Below are 26,533 nucleotides of genomic sequence, written 5' to 3'. Positions count from 1 at the left end.
TCACCCTATGTCTGATTAGAGAAGAGCGACATCTGGGTTTGAACAGTCTGTTTTTTTTATGGCAGCTGGTGAATGCAACCCTGCGATACCAGCATATGTTACCTCCACATACAAAGGTAACTACTACAATGAAAATCGAGGAAACCATATGTTGTTTGTTTTTGCTATTTTGGAAAACAAAATTTTATGATGGTTCCTCGGTGGACATGATGGCTTGGGGGAACCATGATGGACAGTAAAGGGAAGATGACGAGTTCTTTTTGGATGGAGCCGTGCAAGCAGTAAGAGGTGGTGTACTCAAGAGTGTTGAAAGTGGTGTTTCAAAAAGAGAGAAAACTTTAAAAAAAAAGAAAAGGTTATGTTGTGTTCTACAAACCTTTGATTGTGAGCTTGACAAACAAAAGAAAAAAAAAACAAATCAGAATATGTGATGCCAAAGGCATAAAGTTTTTTATTTAAAAGCAAATAAATGTTCCTTTTTTTGTGAAAGGAATAAAGACTAGCTTTTGTAGTAAAAAAGCTGAAGTTACTTTAGATCAACTTAAAGCTAAATAAACTTATTAGTGCTAATTAATGCTAAAGAAAAAAGATCCTGTGAAATATAAAAAGCTTTGAAAAAGAACGTTAATTTGAGCCACGAATAAAACATAGCAAAGACTAAACAGAACAACAAAAACTTTTTGTCAAATAATAAATACCCACCTCTACTGCAATTTTAACCATCGTCATCCACGGCAACGTCAACATTTCCATCCTCAACAACATCATCATCTCATCAGCATCTCCAGCTTCATCATTGGTTCCACCGCCGCCATCTGCTCCAGTGTCCCCGAGGGAATTTTGCACCAGCAGCCCGTAGGTGCCAAGGTAGGCCGATGTATGCTCCTTTTTATATGTTCAATACTTAGAACGATACACAGAGAAACTTAGCTTGACACACATCCTGGAATAAAAATATAAGAAATAAAAAAAAAAAAGAAAACAGAATAACTTAGGCAGCAAACAGGGTAGACATTGGGTTTCATATCTGCAGTCCGGTGATTGAACGGACGATACAACCTAGGAAGTAGGGTGAGCTCATTCTAGGGCACTAGGAATACACTTTAAATAAAAGACCCTTTGGTCGTTTAATGTTGTCCCTGCAGGTTGGCTAAAAGAAAAAAAAAGAAAAACAAGAAATTATATATTTTTATTGAGGGTAAGACATTACACGAACTACCTATACATACTTACCAAGAACATAAAAAGGGAAATCCAGGGCACCTCCGCTACCAAATTGTCTTGCTATCCAGGGGAGCCGTCGTCGAAGCATTCCAGTCCGGCGATCTGACAGACGCAACAAAGGCACTTTTCTGAAAAGAAAAAAAAAACAGTTATATATATATTGTAATTTTTTTATTTTTTTTTTAAGTCCTTTTGGATTGATTTTAGAAGTTTGATTTGTTTTAATCTTTATCTAATTAATTGAATTTCTTACTTTGCATTGCCTTAAAAATTGCGTTTTTTTTTGTTTTTGTAAATTGCAGTAATTATAAAGCTTTCTTTAACATTTAAATATTTTGATCAATGTTAATTTAACGTATAGAATCAAAATCAGAGGATGTAACCTCTAAATAAAGCCCATACATACCTTTTATAACGTAGAAATGAAATTCCACTTGGCTTAGTATTCTCATTTCGCTATGGAAGAGTAGATCATTAAGGTAAGGAAGGGGTAGTGCACCATGCTGTAGAGGGGGAACGGGGAGACGATTCTGGGGTATCCAAAACTGTTGGACAACGGATACCATGGTTGGGGTGGGCCGTCCAGGGCACTGTAGGATGTCTCAGTGCCCCCTGAAGAGCGAATCCATAGCGGTAAGTGCGAGTAAGAAAGCGAATAACGTGCCTGCCGTAAAGTAAGTATGACCCTGTGTTGTTATCCCATCCAGAGCTGGTTTCAATTTAGTTTTTTTGTCAGCTGTCTCTGGACATGGTGTGTTGGCAAGAACCGCGCCCCAGACTGAGCCACAGCCGGAGCTCTAACGCCAACAGCCAGCGCCCGCCAGCACACTATGTCCCCTTTCTCCGCTGAGACAGTTCGGACCCTCCGGGGTCCACGACAAGAATGGCGCCCGCAACATGGGGCCCGAGTTATCGGGTTGACCGCATCATTTTATCGCCACAGCCAGCAACTGATCGGATTTCGGTTACCGGATTGAGTCCCGATCGTAAGTTTTCAAAAGCTTGGATCGCGTGCCAAACTGGTGGTGACTGGAAGCTGGTTAGATGCAGGATGTGGCACGGTGTTTTACTAATCTTTAACTCCCGTAAGTCACGAAGTTTAAGGATTTTGGTATCCGCATTTCGTTTGCGACGGGCCTGAGGAGAGAAGGAGATGCCATTATATACAATAGTTAACTGCAATAGCCCAAATTACTTTTGCTTACCTGTCCGTCCGCTTAATACAATCATACCCATGGGCCAAAGCACATGAGACGTTGTTGGGTTTATCTTTATGTTTTCAACAACAGCCGTGTGGTTATGTCCGTAGGTAGCAAACGTAATACCAATATACTACAGCATCTCAGGGTCATACAATACATTACGGCAGAGAAAGCAGTTTCCGGATACGTTTGGAGAAGTCCTATTTGGAAACTTAGAATGCTTCGCTTATCCGCTTAGATTTGCTCTTCTCTCACTTGTTCCCCACCTTATAGTAGGATATATGCACTACACTTTCTACCTTGTTTGTGAATTTTGGTTTTCATATCTGCGTTTAAAGAAGAAGACATAATTAGTGTATTTAGAGTTTGAGTTGGCTGAATTTGGTAATTTGGAATTGTCATCAAGTTTAATTAGTAGTATAGGTTATAGGTTGGAGTAGGTTTAATGGTCAATACCAGAGCAAATAGTTACACTAGTGAGGTTCCTGATCCGACCACATCGGCTATGGCAACAACAACAACCACAGTAACCAACATGGCGACAGCCATTACGACCACAGCAGCAGCCTCGGCAATGGCAATGGCCACAACAACAGCAACAGTCACCCCCATGATGGTCACGTCCGCGGTTTCCAGTCCAGCCTTGTCGGTATCGGATATGTCGGACGTACGTATAACTCCGGACACGCCGGAGTTCAGCAGCTTGACAGCTCAGACGGTCCAGAGAGAACGTAGAGAGAACCGGGAGACGAATGCTGCACGCCAGGCGCTTTACCAAGCTCCACGAGAAGGAGGTTCCCTAAACGCGGTCATAGATTCGGCCATTGGTGTGGGACAGTTAGAGCTCATCAGGTTACTCGATGAGAAGTTGAGGCAGCTGGTACCCCAGCTTGTACAGCAGAGCTTGGCCCACTTAAATGTTCCGATGGGCACAGGCGTCCCACAGACAGCGACCGCACAACCAGCGCAGCCACACACGGCCGTAGGCCAGCAGATACCACCATCGAATCGAATTCCGAGAGGCAGCGAGTACCGAGAGCCAACAATGAATCAGTACCAAACCTTTCCAGCCGTAGACGCCCCGCAGGGACCACCGGATGGGTGGCCATCCCCTCATCCACCACCGGAGCAGTACCACCTGGGTGACAGAAACACATATCTTCCGGATGCTGTAAACGCGCCGGCGCCACATTACCCGCAAGTTTCGCCTATTCCGAATCGTCAGGCCATTAGAAGAATAGATGTGGAGAAATGGCGGGTGAAGTTTGATGGCACCACGAAGTCGATGAGCGCCGAGGATTTTATGTTCCGTATAGAACAGCTTCGGGAGGATTATCGGTGTGAGTGGGATGAGGTGCTGGTGAAGTTCCCACAGCTGCTGGAGGGACCGGCGGAGGAGTGGTACTGGATGCAGAGGAGGTTGGGGTACATTCGCAGTTATCCGGAATTGAAACAGGCATTCCTGGCGCAGTTTCGGAAGTTCGAGAGCGACTTCGATATACAGAGGAGGATGATGGACCGAAGGCAAGGGTCCCACGAGTCGTTCGAGGACTTCTGTAACGCTATGCTGCGCCTTCGCCACCAGCAACGGGAGCCCATGAGGGAGGAGATGATGGTGGAGATGATGAAAGGCAATCTCAAACAGGCAATGGCGGCGCTGGTCTTTCCGATAAGAATGTATGGGTTGCAGCACTTCAGAGAGGAGTGTAGGAAGGCGGAGTTGCTGCTAGCAAATCAAAGGCAGTTCGCTCAGGCACACCGCCAGCAATTTGCCCCTAGAGTAAATGAGCTGGAATATGACCAAGAGGAGCCGGAACTGGAAATAGAAGCCATCAGTAGGCAGTCCAATTATATCTGTTGGAACTGCCGGGAGAAGGGCCACGGTTTTGTGGACTGCCCATCCACCACAAGGAAACTGTTTTGCTATGGGTGCGGGATGGAGAACGTGGTGAAACCCAAATGTCCGCGGTGTCAGGGAAACCGACAAGCGGGCCCGAGAGAGGGGGAAACGCGCCCGAAACCGATGCACCCCCAGTAGTAGCCGATCATGTGGAGCAGGACTCCGCTGGAGTAACTATTTTAGAGAATAAGGATAGGATTAAGAATGAATTGGAGAATGAATTAAATTCTGAATTGAGATTAAAGGAAATAACGCCTTGGACCATAAGGAGGGCGAAGTACCAAGAGGTTAGAAACAGAATTTTTAGCGAAGGTAACCTCAAGGTGAATAAGACAAGAGTTGAGAAAGCCAGGCTCAGGTACAAGAAAAGGAAAGACCTTAGGAAAGAAATAGCCTCTGCGAAATTGTATGAGGGTGAAGATTCCCGGCTTTACATGCGGATAAAGATTGGTGAGGAAGAGGTCGAGGGACTGTTGGACAGTGGCGCCACGGTGAGTTGCCTTGGCCAGGATTGCATTGAAAGGGTCGAAAAGGCCAGGATTCCCATATTTGCATATAGAGCCGTAGTTCATACAGCGGACGAGACACCCCTAGAGGTCGTAGGCCGCATCCGAGTGAAGGTAAAAGTTAAGAAACTTGCGAAACAGATTGAGTTCTTTTTGGTCCCAGCCTTGAGCAAGGCCCTATACCTGGGCATCGATTTTATGAAGGCTTTTAAGTTGGTGGCCAGCGTCGAGAGTTTGTCCCTGGGGGCTGAAGAGGATGAAGAACCAGTTGACCCATCCCGTCACGCCTTAAACGAAGATGAGGAGAGAAGATTGGCCACGGTAATTGAGCGTTATCCATCCTTTGAGCATCGAGGTTTGGGCAAGACCTCTCTAGAGATGCACATTATCGACACTGCAGATGCGGAACCGGTAAAACAAAGGCACTATCCCGTCTCTCCGGCTGTGCAGCGCTTAATGTTTGCCGAGCTGGACAGAATGCTTGACATGAAGGTCATTGAGCCAAGCCAAAGCCCATGGAATAACCCGGTGACTTTAGTCCGAAAGGGCACAAAAAACCGACTATGCCTGGACGCCCGGAAGCTCAATGCCCTTACGGTTAAGGATGCTTATCCGCTCCCAAACATAGAGGGCCTGCTCAGCCGGCTTGGAGATACGCATTTCATTTCGAGTGTGGATTTGAAAGATGCTTTCTGGCAAATCCCGCTCGATATGAAAAGCCGGGAGAAGACCGCTTTTACCGTTCCAGGGAGGCCTTTATACCATTTTACCGTTATGCCTTTTGGGCTGTGTAACGCGGCCCAAAGGTTATGTAGGTTAATGGATAAAGTCATCCCTGCACATCTGCGTGAGAGGGTGTTCGTCTACCTGGACGACTTGCTAATCGTGGCTCCAGATTTCGGGACGCACCTAGAGCTGCTGAGACAAGTGGCTGTTCTGCTCACGCAGGCCGGCCTCACAATTAATGTGGCCAAGTCAAAATTTTGTTTCCGAGAATTGCGCTATCTGGGGTACATCGTCGGTGGAGGCCGGTTGAAGCCAGACCCTGGTAAGGTATCGGCCATAATGGATTTTGCCTTCCCCAAAAGTGCGAAGCAAGTACGAAGCTTCACGGGAATGACTGGGTGGTACCGCCGGTTTATAGCAGATTATGCCACAATTGCCGAGCCCATTTTTAATACATTGAAAAAGGGGAAGACCTTCGAATTTGGAGAGGCAGCGAAATCTGCTTTTGAAAAGTTAAAAGAGGCTCTTACGAGGAGTCCCGTCCTGAGGCACCCCGATTTTGAAAGACATTTTTATGTCCAATGCGACGCTTCGGATGTGGGTGTGGGAGGAGTTCTTTTTCAAAAGGACGATAACGGCGGAGAGCACCCAATAGCCTACGTTTCAAAGAAGTTAACGGCAGCTCAGAAAAATTATTCCGTAACAGAGCGAGAGTGTCTGGCGGTAGTCGTGGCACTCAAGAAATTCAGGCCATATATTGAGCTTATGCCCTTCACGGTAATCACCGACCATTCGTCCCTAAAATGGCTAATGTCCAACAAGGAGTTAAGCGGACGATTGGCCCGGTGGAGCTTATTGCTTCAAGGGCATAGCTTTGAGATTGAGCATCGGCGAGGAAGCCAGAATGTGGTGCCTGACGCTCTCTCACGGTATAATATGGATGAGCTGGGTTTCTGGCGCTTGTTGGACATGGACGCACCGGAGTTCAGGGCCGAAAACTACCTCGAGAAGGTAAGGGTGGTCGAGGAGAATGGAGAAAGGTTGCCTGATCTTCGCGTTAAGGATGGTCGCCTCTATAAAAGGACGGTTCCGGTGACCACAGATATACCCAGCGAAGAGTTCGCCTGGAAGCTATGGGTACCAGAGGAGGTAACCTCGGAGGCTATCGCCAAGGCACATAACCCACCAACGGCCGCCCACTCAGGCTTTCACAAGACCTTGAGGCGTTTGAAGGAGATGTTTTACTGGCCGAATATGGGTGCTCAAGTGCGAGCTTACGTGCAGAGATGCCAGACATGTAAGGAGTCGAAGCCTAATTTCCAGAATATGCAGCAGCCCATGGGTGAGGAAGTCCAGATCGATAGGCCGTTCCAAAAAGTCTATGTAGATTTTCTGGGGCCTTATGTTCGGTCGAAGACCGGAAATTCGTTCATATTTATCGTTCTGGACCACCTCACCAAGTTTGTTTTGCTCAAACCCATGGGAAGGGCCACATCGCGCAACGTAATCCGGTTCTTGACGACAGAGGTTTTCCATAAGTTTGGCGTGCCTGAGACCCTGATGTCTGATAACGGTAAGCAGTTCACGAGCAAGGATTTTACTGCTTTCCTCGAAGCCTATGGGGTCACCCATTTCAGGACAGGTCTTTACTCGCCCCAGGCTAACGCTTCGGAGCGAGTGAACCAATCTATACTGGCAGCAATAAGGTCCTATTTGCAGGAAGATCAGAAGGAGTGGGACCAGAATATCTCGGCCATCGAATGTGCCCTGCGATCTTCGGTACGTGCTTCCACGGGTATGACACCATATTTTGCTCTATTTGGAACAAATATGGTAACTCATGGAAGCGTGTACAGGTTGGCTCGCCAGTTAGATGTCATGAAGGACCCGGAGTATGCCGCTTTGCCTAAGGCTACCCAATTGGAACTCGTAAGGGAACGGCTTCGAAAGAACATATCGAAGGCCTATACAGGCAGGGCCGTTAAGTATAATACAAGGGCTAGAGCGGTTCGATTCTTCCCGGGTCAAGAGGTATACCGTCGAAATCACCAATTGAGCGATTTTAGTAAGGGCGTTAATGCCAAACTCAACAAAAAGTATTTGAGATGTCGGATTGTACGCCCGGTGGGAAGATGTCTTTACGAGATTGAAGACTTGAAAGGCAGGACAATAGGGGTATACCACGCGAAGGATCTTAAGCAATAGGCATAACGATGATAGATCGCTATACTACGGCGACACCTTTGATGAGGAAGTAGCAATCACTTACCTGGTTGATGGTACTTTCCAAATCCTCCTTAGGAATCCAAGGATAGTAGATGCAAGGCAATAGAATAGTAGGCTGTAGGATAAGTATTGAAATGAATTAGAATTTGAATTATCTTTTAATTTTAGATTTAAGGATACTTAGCTTTAGTTTTGGCAGGCACGCAGTTTCTGGGTTAAACTTAGATTTTTTTTTTTGTTCGCCTTGGGCGGCAGTTTAGGCGAAACCGTCTATAGATGGTCATTTGAATTGCTTCCATAAAATTCCTTGCAAGTTACATCCCATGGTCAACAGGCGGTGAAGGACGTGTGTGTGTGTACGATGAGTAAATGGACCTAGAGGATTGGAACTTTATACTTACCTTATACTTACCTGAATTATCCGTCGGGGACTGAGAGCGACGAAACTCGTGGTCTTACGCAGTCGCGAGTGCGGGGCCGCCAGGAGTGTTCCAGTGGTGTAATGTGCACAGGGGTTAGAACGAGGTAGTGCCATTTCTCTCTGCCTATCTGGGGTGCCTCGACCGCCGGAGAGCTCGCTGTCAACCTCGCAGTGGGTGACCCGTCTTTCTATCACTATGGCATCTTGGACATGGAGCGCGAGTTGCGGCGGAAGGCGTTTTGTCCGGACGAGAGATTGTCATCTTTCGATGCCGGCCCCAGGAGATCACTCAACCACGGTAGAGCCTCTTGACGACCTCGGTGTATGTCGGGCCGACCCGTCTTTCTATCGCTATGGCATCTTGGACATGGGGCGAGGGATGCCGTGGTGAGTGCAAGTAGGGGGCTGAGAGGAGTAATAAAGAATACGCCGTGGCGTATTATTTATTTGACAATTACCAGTTCATCTGCCCTGGGCACATTAGGTCGCTGGTCCACGTCTGGTATGGTCCGTGCTCTCAAGCGAAGCGGCCGATGCGAGTTTGGTGTCGTTGCAGCATCTGGAAAGAGAACCAAGAAGAAAGTTTGTTTAGTCAAAATGCATTTTTTTTTCTAAAATTATTTATTATTTTAAGATTTTCCTTTGGTTTGATATTTTTAATTTTTTAGAGGAATTTTTGTTTTTATTTTTTTTTTGAAATTTAGAATTTTGAGGAATTTTTGCTTTTGAATCTCATTGTATTTTTATCTTTGGGAGCTTCGTAGTTTTTTTTAGATTCTTGTTTTTTTTGTCATTTAAAATTTTTCTGATTTAAATTAGCGGCTTGTTATTTTCACTTATTTGACCAAACGAAAATAGACTTTAATTTTGTTTATATTGTTTTTTTTACATTTTTAACTTTGGTGTATGTATTTTCACTGAAATAATTCTTTTGTTTCACATTAATTTCATTCAAACTTTTTAGCTTTGGTTCCGAAAATTTTCTTTGGTAGAGTTTTTTTATTTTTATTTCGAAAATTTCTAATTTTCCATTTCCTTTAAGTTTTTTGTGTTTACACAATTTTTATAAATTTTCTTTTATTTTTTTTCCCGTTTTCCAAGTTGAGATTTTACCTTGATTTTACTTTAACTTTCTCACACCACTTTCACTTTGCGTTCATTGAACTTATAAATGATTCACAGCATTTCATTATCGTTCTGTTTCTTTCGATCTGTTTAAATCACAAGAAGAAGAGAGTGTTAACACCTGTTCTATGTTTGCATTACATTAGGCACATGACACACACACATTTTCCGCAATTGTTTTTGTTGGTTTCTCACACTTCACTTTTTGCGGAGTAATTTGTCTTGGCACTCAGTTTGGTTTTAGCACCCCCACCTCCATTCATGATTTGAGTGGTTTACAGATGATGGTAGGGATACCGTAAAGTAATACGCACTTAAAGTCACACACACTTGCACATCAAATTAAACCGTTTTTTTTTTGGTTGAATTTTTTTTAGTTAGTTTTTTTTGTAGGTTACGTTTTGCAAACCACATATGATTTGTACATAACCACTTAAATTTATTTTTCTGCCAATTTTCACTGTTGGTTATTAAAAATTTAGGTTTTTACCTTTTTTTTTTCTATTAATTCTTTGTCCGGCATTATTTACTGGCCGGTGCCTGTTATTTTAGTTTACTGCCGTTTGGTTCCATTCACACACACACAGCACCGTATAACAATTTTTATCTTATAATTCACTTTTTCATGGGAATTCCTCCACGGCCGGCATATAATTTTCTATACATTACACTTTTGTTTATTTACATTTCATTTTTATTGCGTTTTGTTAGGCAAGTAGAGTTTTTTATTAAGTTTTTTTTGGCGTAGTTACTCGTCCATTCATTTCTATACACACACACACGCACACGCGTAAAGTTTACCGCACTTTTTTGGTTTTTTTTGGACGCACCTTGTAATTTTTTTTATCCAAAGCATTTTTATATGCTTATTTTATTTTATTTTTTTTTCGTTTTTATTTCACAATATTTAGTTTTACCACTTTTACTTACCTTTTAATTTAAATGCTTATTCAGCATATTTTTTCCGTCCGTCCGCTTTAGTGATATAATTAATTTGATCAAGGTATGTCTAAGGAAGGTATAACTGGTTAGTCGAGTACCGGATAGGTACTACTCGACTCAAGGTATACTTATAGCCCAAGGTACATTTATTGGAGAAGAATTACTTTTTCTTAAGGAGGCTACACCCACTGAGATAGGTTTGACTAATGCTACGTTCACACGTTATGTTATTATATACATGACAAAAATTTGTTTTTCCCTCCCATCCTATGACGGTGACGTCTAAAGGATGATTGGGTTTGTAGCGTGTCACCCTATGTCTGATTAGAGAAGAGCGACATCTGGGTTTGAACAGTCTGTTTTTTTTATGGCAGCTGGTGAATGCAACCCTGCGATACCAGCATATGTTACCTCCACATACAAAGGTAACTACTACAATGAAAATCGAGGAAACCATATGTTGTTTGTTTTTGCTATTTTGGAAAACAAAATTTTATGATGGTTCCTCGGTGGACATGATGGCTTGGGGGAACCATGATGGACAGTAAAGGGAAGATGACGAGTTCTTTTTGGATGGAGCCGTGCAAGCAGTAAGAGGTGGTGTACTCAAGAGTGTTGAAAGTGGTGTTTCAAAAAGAGAGAAAACTTTAAAAAAAAAGAAAAGGTTATGTTGTGTTCTACAAACCTTTGATTGTGAGCTTGACAAACAAAAGAAAAAAAAAACAAATCAGAATATGTGATGCCAAAGGCATAAAGTTTTTTATTTAAAAGCAAATAAATGTTCCTTTTTTTGTGAAAGGAATAAAGACTAGCTTTTGTAGTAAAAAAGCTGAAGTTACTTTAGATCAACTTAAAGCTAAATAAACTTATTAGTGCTAATTAATGCTAAAGAAAAAAGATCCTGTGAAATATAAAAAGCTTTGAAAAAGAACGTTAATTTGAGCCACGAATAAAACATAGCAAAGACTAAACAGAACAACAAAAACTTTTTGTCAAATAATAAATACCCACCTCTACTGCAATTTTAACCATCGTCATCCACGGCAACGTCAACATTTCCATCCTCAACAACATCATCATCTCATCAGCATCTCCAGCTTCATCATTGGTTCCACCGCCGCCATCTGCTCCAGTGTCCCCGAGGGAATTTTGCACCAGCAGCCCGTAGGTGCCAAGGTAGGCCGATGTATGCTCCTTTTTATATGTTCAATACTTAGAACGATACACAGAGAAACTTAGCTTGACACACATCCTGGAATAAAAATATAAGAAATAAAAAAAAAAAAGAAAACAGAATAACTTAGGCAGCAAACAGGGTAGACATTGGGTTTCATATCTGCAGTCCGGTGATTGAACGGACGATACAACCTAGGAAGTAGGGTGAGCTCATTCTAGGGCACTAGGAATACACTTTAAATAAAAGACCCTTTGGTCGTTTAATGTTGTCCCTGCAGGTTGGCTAAAAGAAAAAAAAAGAAAAACAAGAAATTATATATTTTTATTGAGGGTAAGACATTACACGAACTACCTATACATACTTACCAAGAACATAAAAAGGGAAATCCAGGGCACCTCCGCTACCAAATTGTCTTGCTATCCAGGGGAGCCGTCGTCGAAGCATTCCAGTCCGGCGATCTGACAGACGCAACAAAGGCACTTTTCTGAAAAGAAAAAAAAAACAGTTATATATATATTGTAATTTTTTTATTTTTTTTTTAAGTCCTTTTGGATTGATTTTAGAAGTTTGATTTGTTTTAATCTTTATCTAATTAATTGAATTTCTTACTTTGCATTGCCTTAAAAATTGCGTTTTTTTTTGTTTTTGTAAATTGCAGTAATTATAAAGCTTTCTTTAACATTTAAATATTTTGATCAATGTTAATTTAACGTATAGAATCAAAATCAGAGGATGTAACCTCTAAATAAAGCCCATACATACCTTTTATAACGTAGAAATGAAATTCCACTTGGCTTAGTATTCTCATTTCGCTATGGAAGAGTAGATCATTAAGGTAAGGAAGGGGTAGTGCACCATGCTGTAGAGGGGGAACGGGGAGACGATTCTGGGGTATCCAAAACTGTTGGACAACGGATACCATGGTTGGGGTGGGCCGTCCAGGGCACTGTAGGATGTCTCAGTGCCCCCTGAAGAGCGAATCCATAGCGGTAAGTGCGAGTAAGAAAGCGAATAACGTGCCTGCCGTAAAGTAAGTATGACCCTGTGTTGTTATCCCATCCAGAGCTGGTTTCAATTTAGTTTTTTTGTCAGCTGTCTCTGGACATGGTGTGTTGGCAAGAACCGCGCCCCAGACTGAGCCACAGCCGGAGCTCTAACGCCAACAGCCAGCGCCCGCCAGCACACTATGTCCCCTTTCTCCGCTGAGACAGTTCGGACCCTCCGGGGTCCACGACAGGTTCGGACAGATTCTTTCCTATTCTTACTGAGGAACGCTTATCAGCAAGTGTCATCCTGCAGTCTTATTAATTTTGAAGATATACCAAACTCAGACATGGCTTGAAATACCTTTTAACGTAAAGGAGTATCTAAGACGGCTTTGTAGTCAATAAAGAGATGGTAGATGTTGATTTGTCCTTCTCGGGTCTTTTCCAAGATTTGACGCAGTGTGAATATCTGTTCCAGGGTGGATTTACCAGGTCAGGTAGAATTTCCGGACTTCATTCTGACTCCTGTACATATCAATTCGCTCACACTCACGTCCTTTCATTTCCTTTTTCTTTCTGCGGAATAGACGTTTCTCCTCTCTACTTTTCTCCAGAAATCTCTCCTTCATCTGGACCAAATCAGTAGCATCTCCCGTTGCTACTTGTTGCAGGGTTGCTCTATATATGCCGCATTCTTGGCTTCAGTAGCATCTCGACATTCTTGGTCGTACCATGGGTTTCTTAGATTTCACGGCATTTTCCATGGAGAGGGCAATAGAACAGTCTTATTTAGAACTTGTAATGCGTTGTTTGTTTTGTATCAATCAATAAAATTTGTTTTAAGAACAAATATGCAGTAAATGTCCATTGGTTGGTTCTAAACTTTTTTCTTAAATTAAAATCGGGACTGTAAACATTGATCCATATACATAATAACCACTAGCTCTCAAAAGCTTAATGTCAACGTCAAAGATGTATGCCCCACTTATAAAAAAAGACCACACGCCACGTATGTCACAAACTACTGTCATTGGACTCAATTGGAAAACTGTTGATGAGGAACATTAAAGATCTTGGTCATCAATGGGATTCTCAGGACTATTGAACAGAATACAGAGTCATACCGACATTTTTTTGACAAATGGGACACATTCGCATTTTGTTGCTACTTTTTCAACTTCTCGGGCGTCTAGCAATACCAAGCTTTTCTTATTACCAAAAATAATTAATAATTTTAATTAATTTATACAAAAACCTCAATCACGAAAAAAAGTGCCAAAGCTTAAAATTTTCTTCCAAGTATTTATTTTTCACATAAACATCAGACATACACATGAAAATGCAAAGTGCCAATATTTGACACTTGAGTCAAATTAAAAAAATTTTACTTAGCTGTTCGCATGACTTCACCTAATAAGTCCATCCTGATTGCAACACAAGGGTTGTCCAATCCCGAAATATAAATGGCAACTCTCATAAACAGAGGAATATCGATACGATGAATTCAAGACGGATTTAAAAAGGTGGTCTTACGCGAACAGTTGTTAACAGCCGGCCACGTTTGACGGTATTAAACTGACATTAAAATGAAATAAATGTTTGCATTCTCTTTGTTATCTTTTTTCTCGTATATTCTCTGCTCATACCACACGTACATGCACATGCACACACATTTCTTTGCGTTTGTTGGCAAAATTACGATCAGCTTGATGACAAGATGGCAGATTGCACCATATGATTTGAGGTTGTTGTACAAATTAGACCACCTTTAATTGTTTCGCCATGCGATGATTTGCAACCGGACAGTGAGAAACCTGACCATATTGACTCTTTCGCCATTCAAAGTGGATTATTCGACCTTTTTATTCAGGAAAAGTCGACTTCGACATTTTTTTCCCAATTTGTCGAAAGTCTACTTTTAGATCCCTAGACCTTAATCTCGGTCCTATCTACAATTTAATTTGATTTGGAGAGTGAAGGTAAATATTTCACAAGTTTCAACAAATCAAAGAAGTTCTTCCCCGCAAGGAATTAATTTTTACTTTTTTTTTTATAATAACAAATGTTTTCAAGGCAAAAGTGAAACTCAGAACGGTGGCCAATAATGAATGGGATTGTTGATCATTTCAGAAAAAGTAAAAAACGAGATTAGAAGACACAAATCACACCACAACTACTACTACTAAAATGGATCCTTCTCTTGTAAATCTCGCAAGTAATTGGACTCGTGTCGGTGGTTGTCCTTTCGAGGAAATTTTGCAGGTTAAAAGTGCCGACCCCGATGTATTCTTAAGGTATTTGTGTGCGTAAAAAAATCTTAGTTTTTTCAGACAATATTTTTGTAGACCAACGTTGAATGAATTGCTGAATCAGGATAAAGCTATTTTATTGAAGAAAGGAGATTGTACAGAATGCTTCGAAATACATATACAATTAATCCCTGAGTATAAAATCCAGGCCATATCTTTTATTTCCAATATAACAAAGGTGGAAATTTTTCAAGGCAAAATGGAGGAATATTTAAAAACTTTATATGGGACACTTGAGAAAGAGGACGATGACATTGTTGATGAAGATTTCAAAACCTACCGCTACGACTTGGAGGTAGAAAAATCGGGAATAACAGATGTAGCCATAAAAGTATGTTTTCTTTTGCGTCTGCTCATGTATGCGTCTGCTAATGTATAAAAAATATATCTTTTAATACAGTTTCTTTCCTCTGCTGACGAAGTATGTATATTTGGAATTCAGGTACAAATAGCTCCTAATCCCAATGGAATTACAACGCTGGTATCCAACTGCATTAACTACGATAATGTACAAAGCATTTTACAAAGTTCTAACACTGGAAGTCTGGCATCGGAGAAATGTACGCAATTATTAAACATCTTTGCAAAATCGAAATGTCCCTCCAAGTTTAGATCCGAATCTTCCGAAAAACTGAAAGCTTTTGACATGAAGGTTGTGAATGAGGCATCCTCTATACAAACTTATATTGATCATAGACTGAATAAAATGGAAGAACGCTTGAATGAGCGTCTAACATGTATCGAGAAAAAACAAACTGAAATAGTCGATTGTTTAATAAAATTGTTAGAGAAATTAGAATCAAAATAAATGCACAGAAATTAGTTGGTCAATATGCCTGCATTAATATGATAATTTTGTTCGAGTTAAAATGAGTTAATTGCTAGACGTTTTTTTTTCATTTCCACAAAATTTTTAAGGACTATGGCCTTTGATTACCATTGGATAAAATGCACTTTATAGGGCGCACGTCCGATTTTGCTGAAATATGGTATGTAGCTGTGTATTGAACCTAGAAACACGTATATAATGTCAGTGTTTGGGGCAAAGGCCCATGGGCCCAAAACAGCCTCGACAAGATGTTCTCCAGCCGGGGGAAAACTGGACATCAAACGAGAGTTATTAACGAGTAGATTACAAATATTAACGAAATGTGCCAAAACATTTATTATTATTGAGTTAATGAACCCCTTTCGTCCTGTTGGTACAATTACTATGCCTTTCCTGCACACATCATTTGAATAGAAGATATACATTAATATGGCACCAATCAATTTATCAACTGCCTACGTGCATGTGTACACACAAATGTGTGTGAATCGTCATCAAATTAATATATGTATGTGGTTGTAATTTTAACCAAAACCCACCTTCGAAATTTATAAATAATGAAACACAAACCTATTTGAAAAGAAATGAATGCAGCTTTATATAATTAAATTTTGTAGTATTTTATTTGGTAAAAGTAAAAAAGGCATAACTTTTCAAAAGTCTTTGCCAGCATCTTCCAAAGCAAAGCACTAGCTTTCACAATCGTTATTACTTCGTACAGATGTACAGTTGCGCAGCAACTGTGATTGTGCTCTTCTTGCGCGTCGTGAAATGTAAATTTTCACTTAATGAAAAAACAAGTTATAGCGAAATGAACACATTTCATTAACTTTTTCCGATATTTTTAAATGGACTTTCACCGCGAAAACCGAATATAGTGCCAATCTTAAGACTGACTTGTGTTGCGTTACGTCACTGAGTTATATACCTCTTGGTGGCCAAATCGATGTTTCTAGAATACACAATCTGGTAACTTCACGATAGGTCCTCTCGTTAACAAAACCAACACACATATATAACATGATACTTGACTGGCAAAAACATTTTTACCTCTATTAAACATTTAAGTTAGGGGTGCAGCCAAACGAAAGAAACACAACGGACATTATTACGAGTAAGAGAATAGCAACAAGGAACAATAAAGACATTCTGGGGAATACTATTGGGTTGCCCAAAAAGTAATTGCGGATTTTTCATATAGTCGGCGTTGACAAATTTTTTCACAGCTTGTGACTCTGTAATTGCATTCTTTCTTCTGTCAGTTATCAGCTGTAACTTTTAGCTTGCTTTAGAAAAAAAGTGTAAAAAAAGTATATTTGATTAAAGTTCATTCTAAGTTTTATTAAAAATGCATTTACTTTTTTTAAAAAATCCGCAATTACTTTTTTGGCAACCCAATAAAAACAATGGGTGATGACATAATGAGAAAACTGTTACAATTTGAAATTTAAAGTAACCGAAATCAAACTAAAAGGACCTAAAAAATAATAAACCACATATGTATGTAGCAATATGAAACTTCCAAAAAAGGAATACAAACCCAGATTATGGGCATTCAAAATAAAATCGATGAACTTATTAATGTTCTGAATTGAATGTCAAGATGCAAAAATTGAAGAAGAATTAAATAGCTGATTTGCAATTGACAAGCAATTTGAGGCAATAAATAGGAATAGGTATATACTGGACTAATAAGACCTAAGATAGAATACATGGTCCCTCTACTCAGAGAATTCAATTTAAGGGTGTAAGCATATCACTAGGGGCTATGATATCGACTCATATCCTCGCATTTGAGCAAGAGGCATGTATGATGTCAGTTTCTGAAGTACATTATCCAATATAATGAGAAAAATGGTGCAGACTTAAACTGCACATGAAATACGACAACAAGATCAGAAGCTTCCAGATTGATAAACGCCCGAAGCCTCTTTTCTAAATTCCATTCAAGGCTAACATCTCAATCAGCTGCTATTGCGGACAAGTACCGGAAATTGGTGACAAAATGATTCGCTGGATACACAAAGATTTTCACAGATGGTTCGAAGACGGCGGGCAACACAAGTAGCGCATTTTTGGTTCCAAGAATGGATATTGAGGCATCCTTATAAGTTGTTCGATATACGCTGAAGAGGTTCATGCTATCCTGGGGGCGATACTGCTTGTAAAAGTCAACGATGTTGTTCTCTCCGGAATAATTTCTCCATCGACCATAACAGTCAGCTCAGTATTCACCTCATGCGTGTTTGTAGTGAGCAATGTGCCTGAAGATTTAGTGGCACATATCTTTAGATTTCTTGCAGCGAAATATACGTTCAACCTATCCCAGATGTCAACAATGGGTGGGGGCCTGATGCCATGATCGTAGAATCGTCCGCATATGATACGATCTCTATGCCGTCTGGAGGGGGTGGAATGGAGGAGGTAGAGGTTAAACAGTGACGGAGATATCACCCCACCTTGGCAAACTTCCTGTTTTACTCTACGGTGCTTCGACTTCCCTAAACTCCACAAATGATTGGCGACCACACAGATAATTCGCGAACCAGGGTTTCAGGCCTGGCTGGAGGGACGTGTTGGCAATGGCCTCAAATGTCGAATGCCTTCGATAGTTCCAGTGCCACGAGGACCGCCCTATCACATGGCCTGGGCTGAGCCACGTCAAATGTGTACGGTGATTGCACGCAGAGCTGTTGTTGTGCTTTGCAGTCTCCGAAATCCATGTTGGTGCTCGGCGAATGGAAATTCTCCTACAAGGCTCGGGAGGAGTAATGCCTCAAGCGTCTTTGCTACTGGTGAGAGAAGGGAGATCGGTCTCTATGACTCCCCCAAACTCGAGTCCTTCCCAGGCTTCAGTTGCGCGATCACTTTGCCCATTTTCCAGACATCGGGAACTATAAGAGTGTTCAAAGATAGGTTTGGGACAGTAGTAAGGTACTCAACTCCAGGTGAATCCAGATTCGTCGGGGCCCAGCGCCTTAGATGATTTGGCGCCACGGATGACAATTTGTAACTTCGCCTACGGTGAATTGTGATGGCTGTTAATAGGCTCGGAGACCACGAATATGGCGAATGGCTTTCCTCCTTGCCCTGTAACTCTCGGGAAGCACAATAATTTGACGGTTGACAACCTGGCGCATCTCTTCGGATGAGTCACGGTTATTTCGCCAAAAGTGACTGAGGTCCTGTCATCCCGTCTACCGGGGATCGAGAGTGACTTAACAGTAGACCATAGCTTGCCTGCTGCGTTAATGATGTCTCGAAATTTTCTCTTGGCCACTAGCACATCCGAAGGGGGTGGCAGTTCACTTAAGCGGCGATTGGTATACTCTCTGAAGCCTGCCCAATCGGCTTTCTTCTGATTGAGTTAATGCACCTCCTCGTAATCCTAGTGGGGCATCCTCATTCACCGCGCAAAACGTGGAGCTTTCAATCTGCTCTGCCAAAGCTATGCCACGCTGGTCGTTACCTAGGGGAGAATGCCATAAAGTGTGATGCCCAATCGGCTATCTTCTGATTGAGTTAATGCACCTCCTCGTAATCCTAGTGGGGCATCTTCATTCACCGCGCAAAACGTGGAGATTTCAATCTGCTCTGCCAAAGCTATGTCACGCTGGTCGTTACCTAGGGGATAATGCCATAAAGTGTGATGCGCATTAAAGGCCCCCAGAACCAGACGGTTATGGCCAGATATTAACCCACTTATGTCGGGGTTGTAAGCCTGGCCATTAATCGGGACACAGCTACCGACCGGCGGTATGTACATGTTGTATAGTTTTATTTCGGCAGTACCGGACCTTACGGTTATCTCCAAGCACTCCATTTAAGGGTCACTAGCGCCAGTCGCAGGCAAGATGGGTCTATATTACACGGAATGGTTTATCACGAAGGCCAATCCCCCCCTCTCCATTCCAAAAAATTTACCTCTTTTTACGCAGATTCGACAACAAGACAAATATCCAGATATAAACCTCAACAATAATCCGAAAATTACGCACGAAATACCGACAAAGGTGTCGATAGATCTGGTATCTCTTGCACCGTTTTTCACTTTGTGTCAGTGTCGAAGAAGAAGAAGTAGTGCTTCCACGAAGTAGTGCTTTCTATACAATTTCACTCAATAGTGACGGATTATGCAGATGATGGTTGCCTTCGGCGCTTTTTAGGAATATTGCCATATTCGTAGTGTTGTCGAAATTTACAGTGCAATCAGTCGTCTTTGGCTAGGGAGGGTATTCTTCGTACTTTGTCAATTTGACTTTTGATAATTTTTTCTGGTCTTCCAAACATCTTTTTTAGTTTAATCATTGAGGCTTTCACCTTGCCTGAACTTCCTAATAGACATGCTACTGCCTCTCGAATGTTACCATTTAAGGCGTCTTTTAGACGCATTATATTGTGCAAGTCACTGTACATAAATTCTTTTGTGGTACTGTAAAAAGATTCGGAAAAAGTTGGCAATTCCTCGGGCAGTCCTGAAAATCTTTTGTGGCAAATCAATAGCTGTGTTCGGAAACTCAAAAATTTGCACAAATTTTTACTGGAAGTCGTTTCCGTATTTTATTTGCCAGCAGAAGAGAGCGCGAGAGAGAGCAAATTTTGACAGTTAGAAAATAGAGAACAAGCTAATTTTTACTGGGACTTTTTTTGCCAGCAGAAATTTGCAACTTTATATACGTTTTGTAAAGGTCAGCTGTTTTATGATAAGCAGCCGTTACATAAAAATACAAAATCTAACCCCAAAATCAAAAAGGCAGAGGTAAGTAAAAAATATAAATATTGTTTATTGGTTATTATTAAATTTGTTTCATTTTTATATACTTTTAATGAAGATTCATGGATAGTGTTCAGGTACAGAAAACTCGACAAATGAAGTTGTAAATTTACCTCAAGTCGGGTGTTCTGCATTAAGGCCAGTACTATATTCGGTTTTCGCGTTAAAACTCCATATAAAAAATAAACGGAAAAATTTGCCGAAATGTGTTCGTTTCGTCATAACTTGTTATTTCATCTAGGGAAAATTTACATTTCGGGACGCCCATTGAGAGCACAACCACAACCGCTGTGCAACAAATCATAAAATAAAATAAATAAACTTCTAATTGTAAATGGGTGTTTGTTAATGTTAGTGATGTTGCTCACATGTATTTACCCTGGTTGGAAAAAAATAAAGTGTTTGTGGATGCAAAAATAAGAAAGTATTTTTTTAATCTAAATAAATATACTCGAAAGAAAAATAAATATTTCTTTTACAACAAGCAATTCAATCAATGTGTACGAAATAATAAGGTTTGTGAAAGAATGTGTTGCGCTTTTGGTTTTGCAATTACAACAACAATATTTGGATAAAAGTGGAAGATGCTGACATAGGCTTTGAAAAGTTTTGCTTATTTAACTTATAAGTGTGAAAATACTACAAAATCTAATTATTTTTACAAACAAATGCTGAATTTGTCTCTTTTTAAATTGTTTTGTGTTTCATTATTTTTTTATATGTAAATGACAACATTTTGGCCAAAGAAACCCAAAAAATCAACCTTGTCAAACCTTTGAATTTGTTAAGGAGGGAAGATGCTGCCATTGGGTGGTTCTAGCTGGGCAGTTAATCAAGTGACGCACAGTGCAAATTAGTCTGCCAATTTTGAACGGATACAGATATCTTCAATGATAACAAAGTGTCCGTACCCGCCACAAGACCAAATAGAAAGCCTCACACCAGTGGTCGTAGCAATTTATCTAGCCACAATATCCAAAAGTATTAGATGGCTAGTCCAAAGTATCTTTGTCAGCACAACAAGTGTATTTTTGTTTACAATAATGGTATGTAAAGCAGTTGTAGTCCTATGCAGCCTTCGAATTGCATTCTGATGCTCGGCGAATGGAAATTGTCCAACGAGAGGAGTAGCCCCTCATGCGTCTTGGCTACCGATGAGAGATGGGAGATCGGTCTGTACGACTCCCCATTGCTCGTGTCGTTTTCAGGTTTCAGTAGCGGGATCAGACTGCCCATCTTCCCACATCGGATACTATAATAGTGTTCAGATAGGCTGAGGGCAGTTGTAAAGTTAGTCAAATGCGGTACGTCGAACCGGCTGCCATGGGATTGTACGGTAATTTATGATAGCTGTCCAGCGGCACGGATATACGAATGGCTCCCCTTCTAGCCTTTTCACTCTCGGGTCAATAAATTGACGTTTATCTAAGGAAAATACCTCGAAAGAATCGCCAGCATTTTTTATTTAAAAAAATATATTTTCCAAGCAAACAATTAAAAAACCAACCAAATCAAAAATCAGCTGTTTTTCTGCAAAATTTCACTGGAAGTCGTTCACGGAAGGCGTACTTTTGCTTGCAAATTTTTTAAAGAGTGTAAAATGACTCTTACATTACTGGATATTTTTACTGGAAAAGTACGCGAACAGACCTACCACACACATAGCCCATAAAGTCTGCGTTCACCTGACAAACTTTTATGATTGGTTATAGAACGCAAAATAAAATTATAAACCAAATCAACAAATCAAAATATATGTAATATTTTTTCTTCATATTCCTAACATTAAAAAACAAAAACTAAGTTCTAAGTTTGGTTAAGCACTTTCACTCCAGAGCGATTTAAATATGATAACAATTAAATATAAGCACCACAAAATCTGCGTTCAGTAATTAAAAATAAACAAAAGAGTTATTTAAACACAAAATAAAAACATATTAACTCATTCCTAATATTTGGTAGGATAGCCACGTTGTTTTAAAACTGCAATTAGTCTATTTGGCATGGAGTTTACCAACTTCTCTGTTTCCTCAGATGTTATTTTCGCCCATTCTGCCTGCATGACACTTCGTAACATCTCCTTGCTGGTTATAACGTGCTGACAAATTTTTTTCTCCAATAGATCCCAAAGATGCTCAATGGGGTTAAGATCTGTAGGTTGGGGTGATGTTTTAAGCTGCTTTGGAGTGTTATATAGAAGCCAAAGCCTAACAACCTCTGATGTATGCTTTGGATCGTTATCTTGTTGGAACCAAAATGTCGTTGCTAACCCTAGTTTAGCAGCACTTGGTTTCAATTTTTTTTTCAAAATATTAAGATAAATCCATTTAACTATTTTTGACTCAATAAATTCTAATTAACCCACTCCACTAGCAGCCATACACCCCCACACCCCCCACAATTTAATAATTATTTTTCTTTCAGATATGCATATTTCCTTTCCTTTAGTTTCCATGTTTCCAAATTTATTATTTTTTTAAAAAAACACGTGTAACTATCACTTGTTATGATAATGAACTGAAACTGATCAAAAATAAGAACAAGCATCATAAAAAGTAACGGTACTTTCGAAGTAAACAAGTGAACGCAAAACAAAAAAGCAAAAGCAAACATGTATTTTTGTTTTCTAATTTAAGAAATATAAAGAAACAACATATACAACAAAACTTAACTTTATTTATTTTTTTATGTTGTTTTTTAATCATTAAAAAAGAAATTGTCGCATGAACGCAGACTTTATGGACTATGTGTATGTGTTTGGTGTGTTCAGAACACTATATGGCATTTCGTGTGATGATTCCATATGCAAGGCTCTCTCTAAAACCTAAAACTTATGTGGGGTTACTTACGTTGGCTGGACTAATTGGTGCGGCTGTGGGGCGATTAGTTGTGATGGCGGTTTGTCCAGATGGCAGCGGCGGTTTGTTGAACATACTGGCTGGCTCCAATGTCTACTAACGTGCTGCTGCTGTGATGTTGGTGGAGAATTTTGGACGGACGTATTCGATTGTTGCGATGTCAGTCCTTCAAACATATTTTTCTTAATTGCTGCATCTTAGTTGCATTTGCATTTTTTTATGCAGCATTGTCTGCATTAGTAGCATATTTTCGTGCATCTGCTTCGTTGACTTTTGATGTAGTTGTTGCGGTTGTGAGGGTTGCTTTACGTCTGCTGTACGGACATCACCGTCAGACGCGCTGCTAATCTGTTGAGTTTACTTGTTGTTGGCTTAATGGCGTACGTAGATGTGCTTCGTTGGTAGAAGCGGCGCTAGCTGATGAGGTTTTTGGCGTATTCGATGTTGAATGCTGAAGACTCATATCTTCCAAACGGGATGGGAGTTTACCTTGCGTCGGTCGTTTACTTCTCTGCTGTTTTATGGAGTTCAGCTGTTTAATTCAAATAAATAGCAAAAGAGAGTAAAGGCTGTTCTTGCTTTCCTGCAAACAAACCTAAATACGGCTTCACACATGAACAATTTGATGGAAGTTGTTTTCTGTGGCAATGCCACAGTGGCATTGATGTGATAAATTCGTTTTGCGAGGCTGGCAAACATACAACTATATTCTGGCAAAACAATTAAAGATTTAACGGCGGCAATTGTTACTTCTTATATAATATTTATTGGCAAACCAAAAAATAAATAAATGCTTAATACAAGACGGTTTATTAATGATCGGCAATAAATGTTTTATATAAATTGGTTTACAAACGTCGAAAAAAATGTTATTTTATTATTATTCGGTCTGTGCGTAGATATTACTTCTATATAAATCGATCTCTTGATTTTTACTTCTCATTTTCGTTTGCAATATACGATAGTATAGGTACCATCGATATTTATTATTAAAAAAACGTTAATGTCCTTCTTACACTCCAAAGCTGTTCGTGTTTTACTGCCCTTAAAGATGTTTACACTCAAAGTCCTCGCGTTAGTAGGACACCACACCACGCATTCCTTGATCGCCCGGGTCTCCGCCTGCTGGACCGTATTATGGTCAGGCAGTCTAAAACAGATCTTTGTCCCTGGGTTCTCAATGTAGACAACCAGGCCCACTCTGACCTCTAGCTTTGATCCATCCGTGTAACATGATCTTCCAGATGGCAATACTAGGGCTCCGTCAGTACAAGACAGTACCGCTGGCAGCAGTGCCTCGCACTGGATAGGTATCCGATCGGAAACCTCTTCGCTTCCTATCGCCGCCTCCATTATATTGCGATGGTGTGAGCCACTCCTACCCTTAATTCATTCTCCTATCGCCTTAAATCTCATAGCCGAAATGGCTGCCGCACACTTTATCCGTATGTCTATTGGTCGGATATCTAGAATAGTCTCCAGTACCCAAGTGGGCGTGGTCCCCATCGCTCCGCCTATGCCAAGACAACATGTTTTCTGAACCTGTTGTATTAACCTAACGTTGCACTTTTTCTCCATCACAGTCCTCCAAACTACTGAGGGGTAACTAAGCATTGGTCTAATCACGCTCATATAGAGTCAGTGGACTATCCTCGAATTCAGGCCTCATTTCAAGTCTACGGCCCGTCTACATAATGTCTAACACCTGTGAGCCTTGTCTGTACGCTCCTGAATATAACACTTTCAATTCAGTTTCCTGTCCAAGACCACTCCTAGTATTTAACCTTGTCAGATATAGAAATCGTTCTATCGAGAAAACGTGGTGCGTTAAATTGGCCCACCTTTGTCTTCCGTAGCCGTTAAATTTGAATCTATCTGTGCTCAGGACCGTCTTCATCGTCAACAGCTGATTCGTAGATGGTTTTACGACACGTATACACTAACGTATTTTAGAACTGAATATTGTCGTGACCTTGTGATGTTCTCAAAGGTCATACAATTTCTTGGGATACTTTTTAGTTCTACTCCAAGAACCGATTTTCAAAGTTCTTATTATTGCATTCGTCGAAATATTGGCAATAACTTTTTAAGAAGGATGTCTGGAAAATATAAAATTGTAATGGTCAGACATGGAGAGTCTGAGTGGAACCTTAAGAACCAGTTCTGTGGTTGGTTCGATTCGGATTTGAGCGAAAATGGTATTTGTAGATATTTAAGCTGGGTGATTATGAAATAACGAAAAAGGTTTGCAGGTAAAAAGGAAGCCGACGCTGCAGGAGAAGCAGTCAAAGCTGCTGGATTGAAATTTGATGTTGCCCATACATCAGTATTGAAGCGTGCACAAATCACTTTGAATGCCATCCTTACTAAAAGCGGTCAGAGTGATATTCCTGTGTTCAAAACTTGGCGATTGAATGAGCGACATTATGGTGGATTGACCGGATTGAATAAGGCAGAAACTGCAGCTAAGTATGGCGAAGACCAAGTTAAAATTTGGCGCCGCAGTTTCGATACACCACCACCACCAATGGAACCTGGGCATCCATACTACGACGCTATCGTTAATGACCCCCGCTACGCTAACGAACCTAAAAAGGATGAATTTCCAATGTTCGAGTCGTTAAAATTAACAATTGAACGTACTTTGCCGTATTGGAATGATGTTATCATTCCTCAGCTGAAGGAGGGAAAAACCGTTATGATCGCTGCACATGGCAACAGTTTACGAGGCATTGTTAAACATTTGGACAGTAAGTAACCGGGATGGTATAGTAGTTCTTTCTTTTTCTATAACATTATAATTTAGATATGTCCGAGGATGCAATTATGGGCCTCAACTTACCTACCGGTATACCGTTCGTATATGAGTTGGATGATAACTTCAAACCTGTAGTTTCCATGAAATTCTTGGGAGATGAAGAAACGGTTAAGAAAGCAATAGAGGCAGTGGCTGCCCAAGGAAAAGCCAAATAAATCGGCAGCATTTAATCGCACGAAAATCCTAAAAATAGATTTAATTGAGATGTTTCAAAATTTTAGTATATTACATATAGCTATAGAAAAAATACGACGAATAAGATACAAAATTGCAGCATAGTTAATTTATTTACATTAATAAATGATAAATTGTAAAAGTAAACTAAATTCAAAATATGTATCTCATATGGGACAAGATATAATACCAGATTTTTAACCGATTTGCATGAAATTTCGTATGGAAAGCTATTACCAATTTGAAAGCCATTGTTAAATTTCGTCAAAATTAGTTTAGATTTCGCTATATCTCCCATATAAAGACACTTCTCCACGTACGGACCTGTGAACGTAG

At 40.5% G+C, this 26,533-nt stretch overlaps 3 protein-coding genes and 2 long non-coding RNA genes across 7 annotated transcripts in view; 2 read left to right on the top strand and 3 right to left on the bottom strand.

Annotated features, from left to right (window-relative positions):
• LOC106083792 (eukaryotic translation initiation factor 2D) overlaps positions 1–23,862 on the bottom strand; it is a 54,255-nt gene extending 30,393 nt beyond the window's left edge. Inside the window, exon 1 of the mRNA XM_059362172.1 lies at positions 23,197–23,862. Within this exon, the coding sequence (XP_059218155.1) occupies positions 23,197–23,381 (185 nt within the window). The 5' untranslated portion in view covers positions 23,382–23,862. The remainder of the gene's footprint in view (positions 1–23,196) is intronic.
• Positions 422–10,349, bottom strand: LOC131994939 (uncharacterized). 2 transcript variants are annotated; one of them, XR_009396981.1, is made up of 5 exons: positions 10,261–10,349; positions 7,828–8,764; positions 2,420–2,752; positions 1,631–2,361; positions 422–1,352 (listed from the first exon to the last, which is right to left on the bottom strand). It is a non-coding gene; the product is annotated as an uncharacterized LOC131994939 (long non-coding RNA). The 2 variants fall into 2 exon arrangements; XR_009396980.1 differs by having other exon boundaries at positions 2,430–2,752.
• Positions 11,003–12,681, bottom strand: LOC131994940 (uncharacterized). Its single transcript, XR_009396982.1, has 2 exons — positions 12,212–12,681; positions 11,003–11,933 (listed from the first exon to the last, which is right to left on the bottom strand). It is a non-coding gene; the product is annotated as an uncharacterized LOC131994940 (long non-coding RNA).
• Positions 14,232–15,597, top strand: LOC106083786 (uncharacterized). 2 transcript variants are annotated; one of them, XM_013247037.2, is made up of 4 exons: positions 14,232–14,414; positions 14,566–14,729; positions 14,781–15,075; positions 15,145–15,597. In XM_013247037.2, exons 2-4 carry the CDS (start codon positions 14,623–14,625, stop codon positions 15,550–15,552), a joined length of 810 nt encoding a protein of 269 aa, XP_013102491.2. In that variant the 5' UTR covers positions 14,232–14,414; positions 14,566–14,622; the 3' UTR covers positions 15,553–15,597. The 2 variants fall into 2 exon arrangements, with proteins under 2 accessions (XP_013102491.2, XP_013102490.2); XM_013247036.2 differs by having other exon boundaries at positions 14,233–14,414; positions 14,509–14,729.
• A 1,325-nt stretch (positions 23,863–25,187) lies between the features above and the next one.
• LOC106083815 (phosphoglycerate mutase 1) lies at positions 25,188–26,349 on the top strand. The gene is made up of 3 exons (XM_013247071.2): positions 25,188–25,403; positions 25,458–25,955; positions 26,012–26,349. Exons 1-3 carry the CDS (start codon positions 25,301–25,303, stop codon positions 26,176–26,178), a joined length of 768 nt encoding a protein of 255 aa, XP_013102525.1. The 5' UTR covers positions 25,188–25,300; the 3' UTR covers positions 26,179–26,349.
• Positions 26,350–26,533: the final 184 nt, after the last annotated feature.

This window comes from Stomoxys calcitrans, chromosome 2 (assembly GCF_963082655.1).
Source record: "Stomoxys calcitrans chromosome 2, idStoCalc2.1, whole genome shotgun sequence".
In the NCBI taxonomy this organism is placed as follows: Eukaryota; Metazoa; Arthropoda; class Insecta; order Diptera; family Muscidae; genus Stomoxys; species Stomoxys calcitrans.
This window is presented reverse-complemented; position numbering and strand designations above follow the sequence as displayed.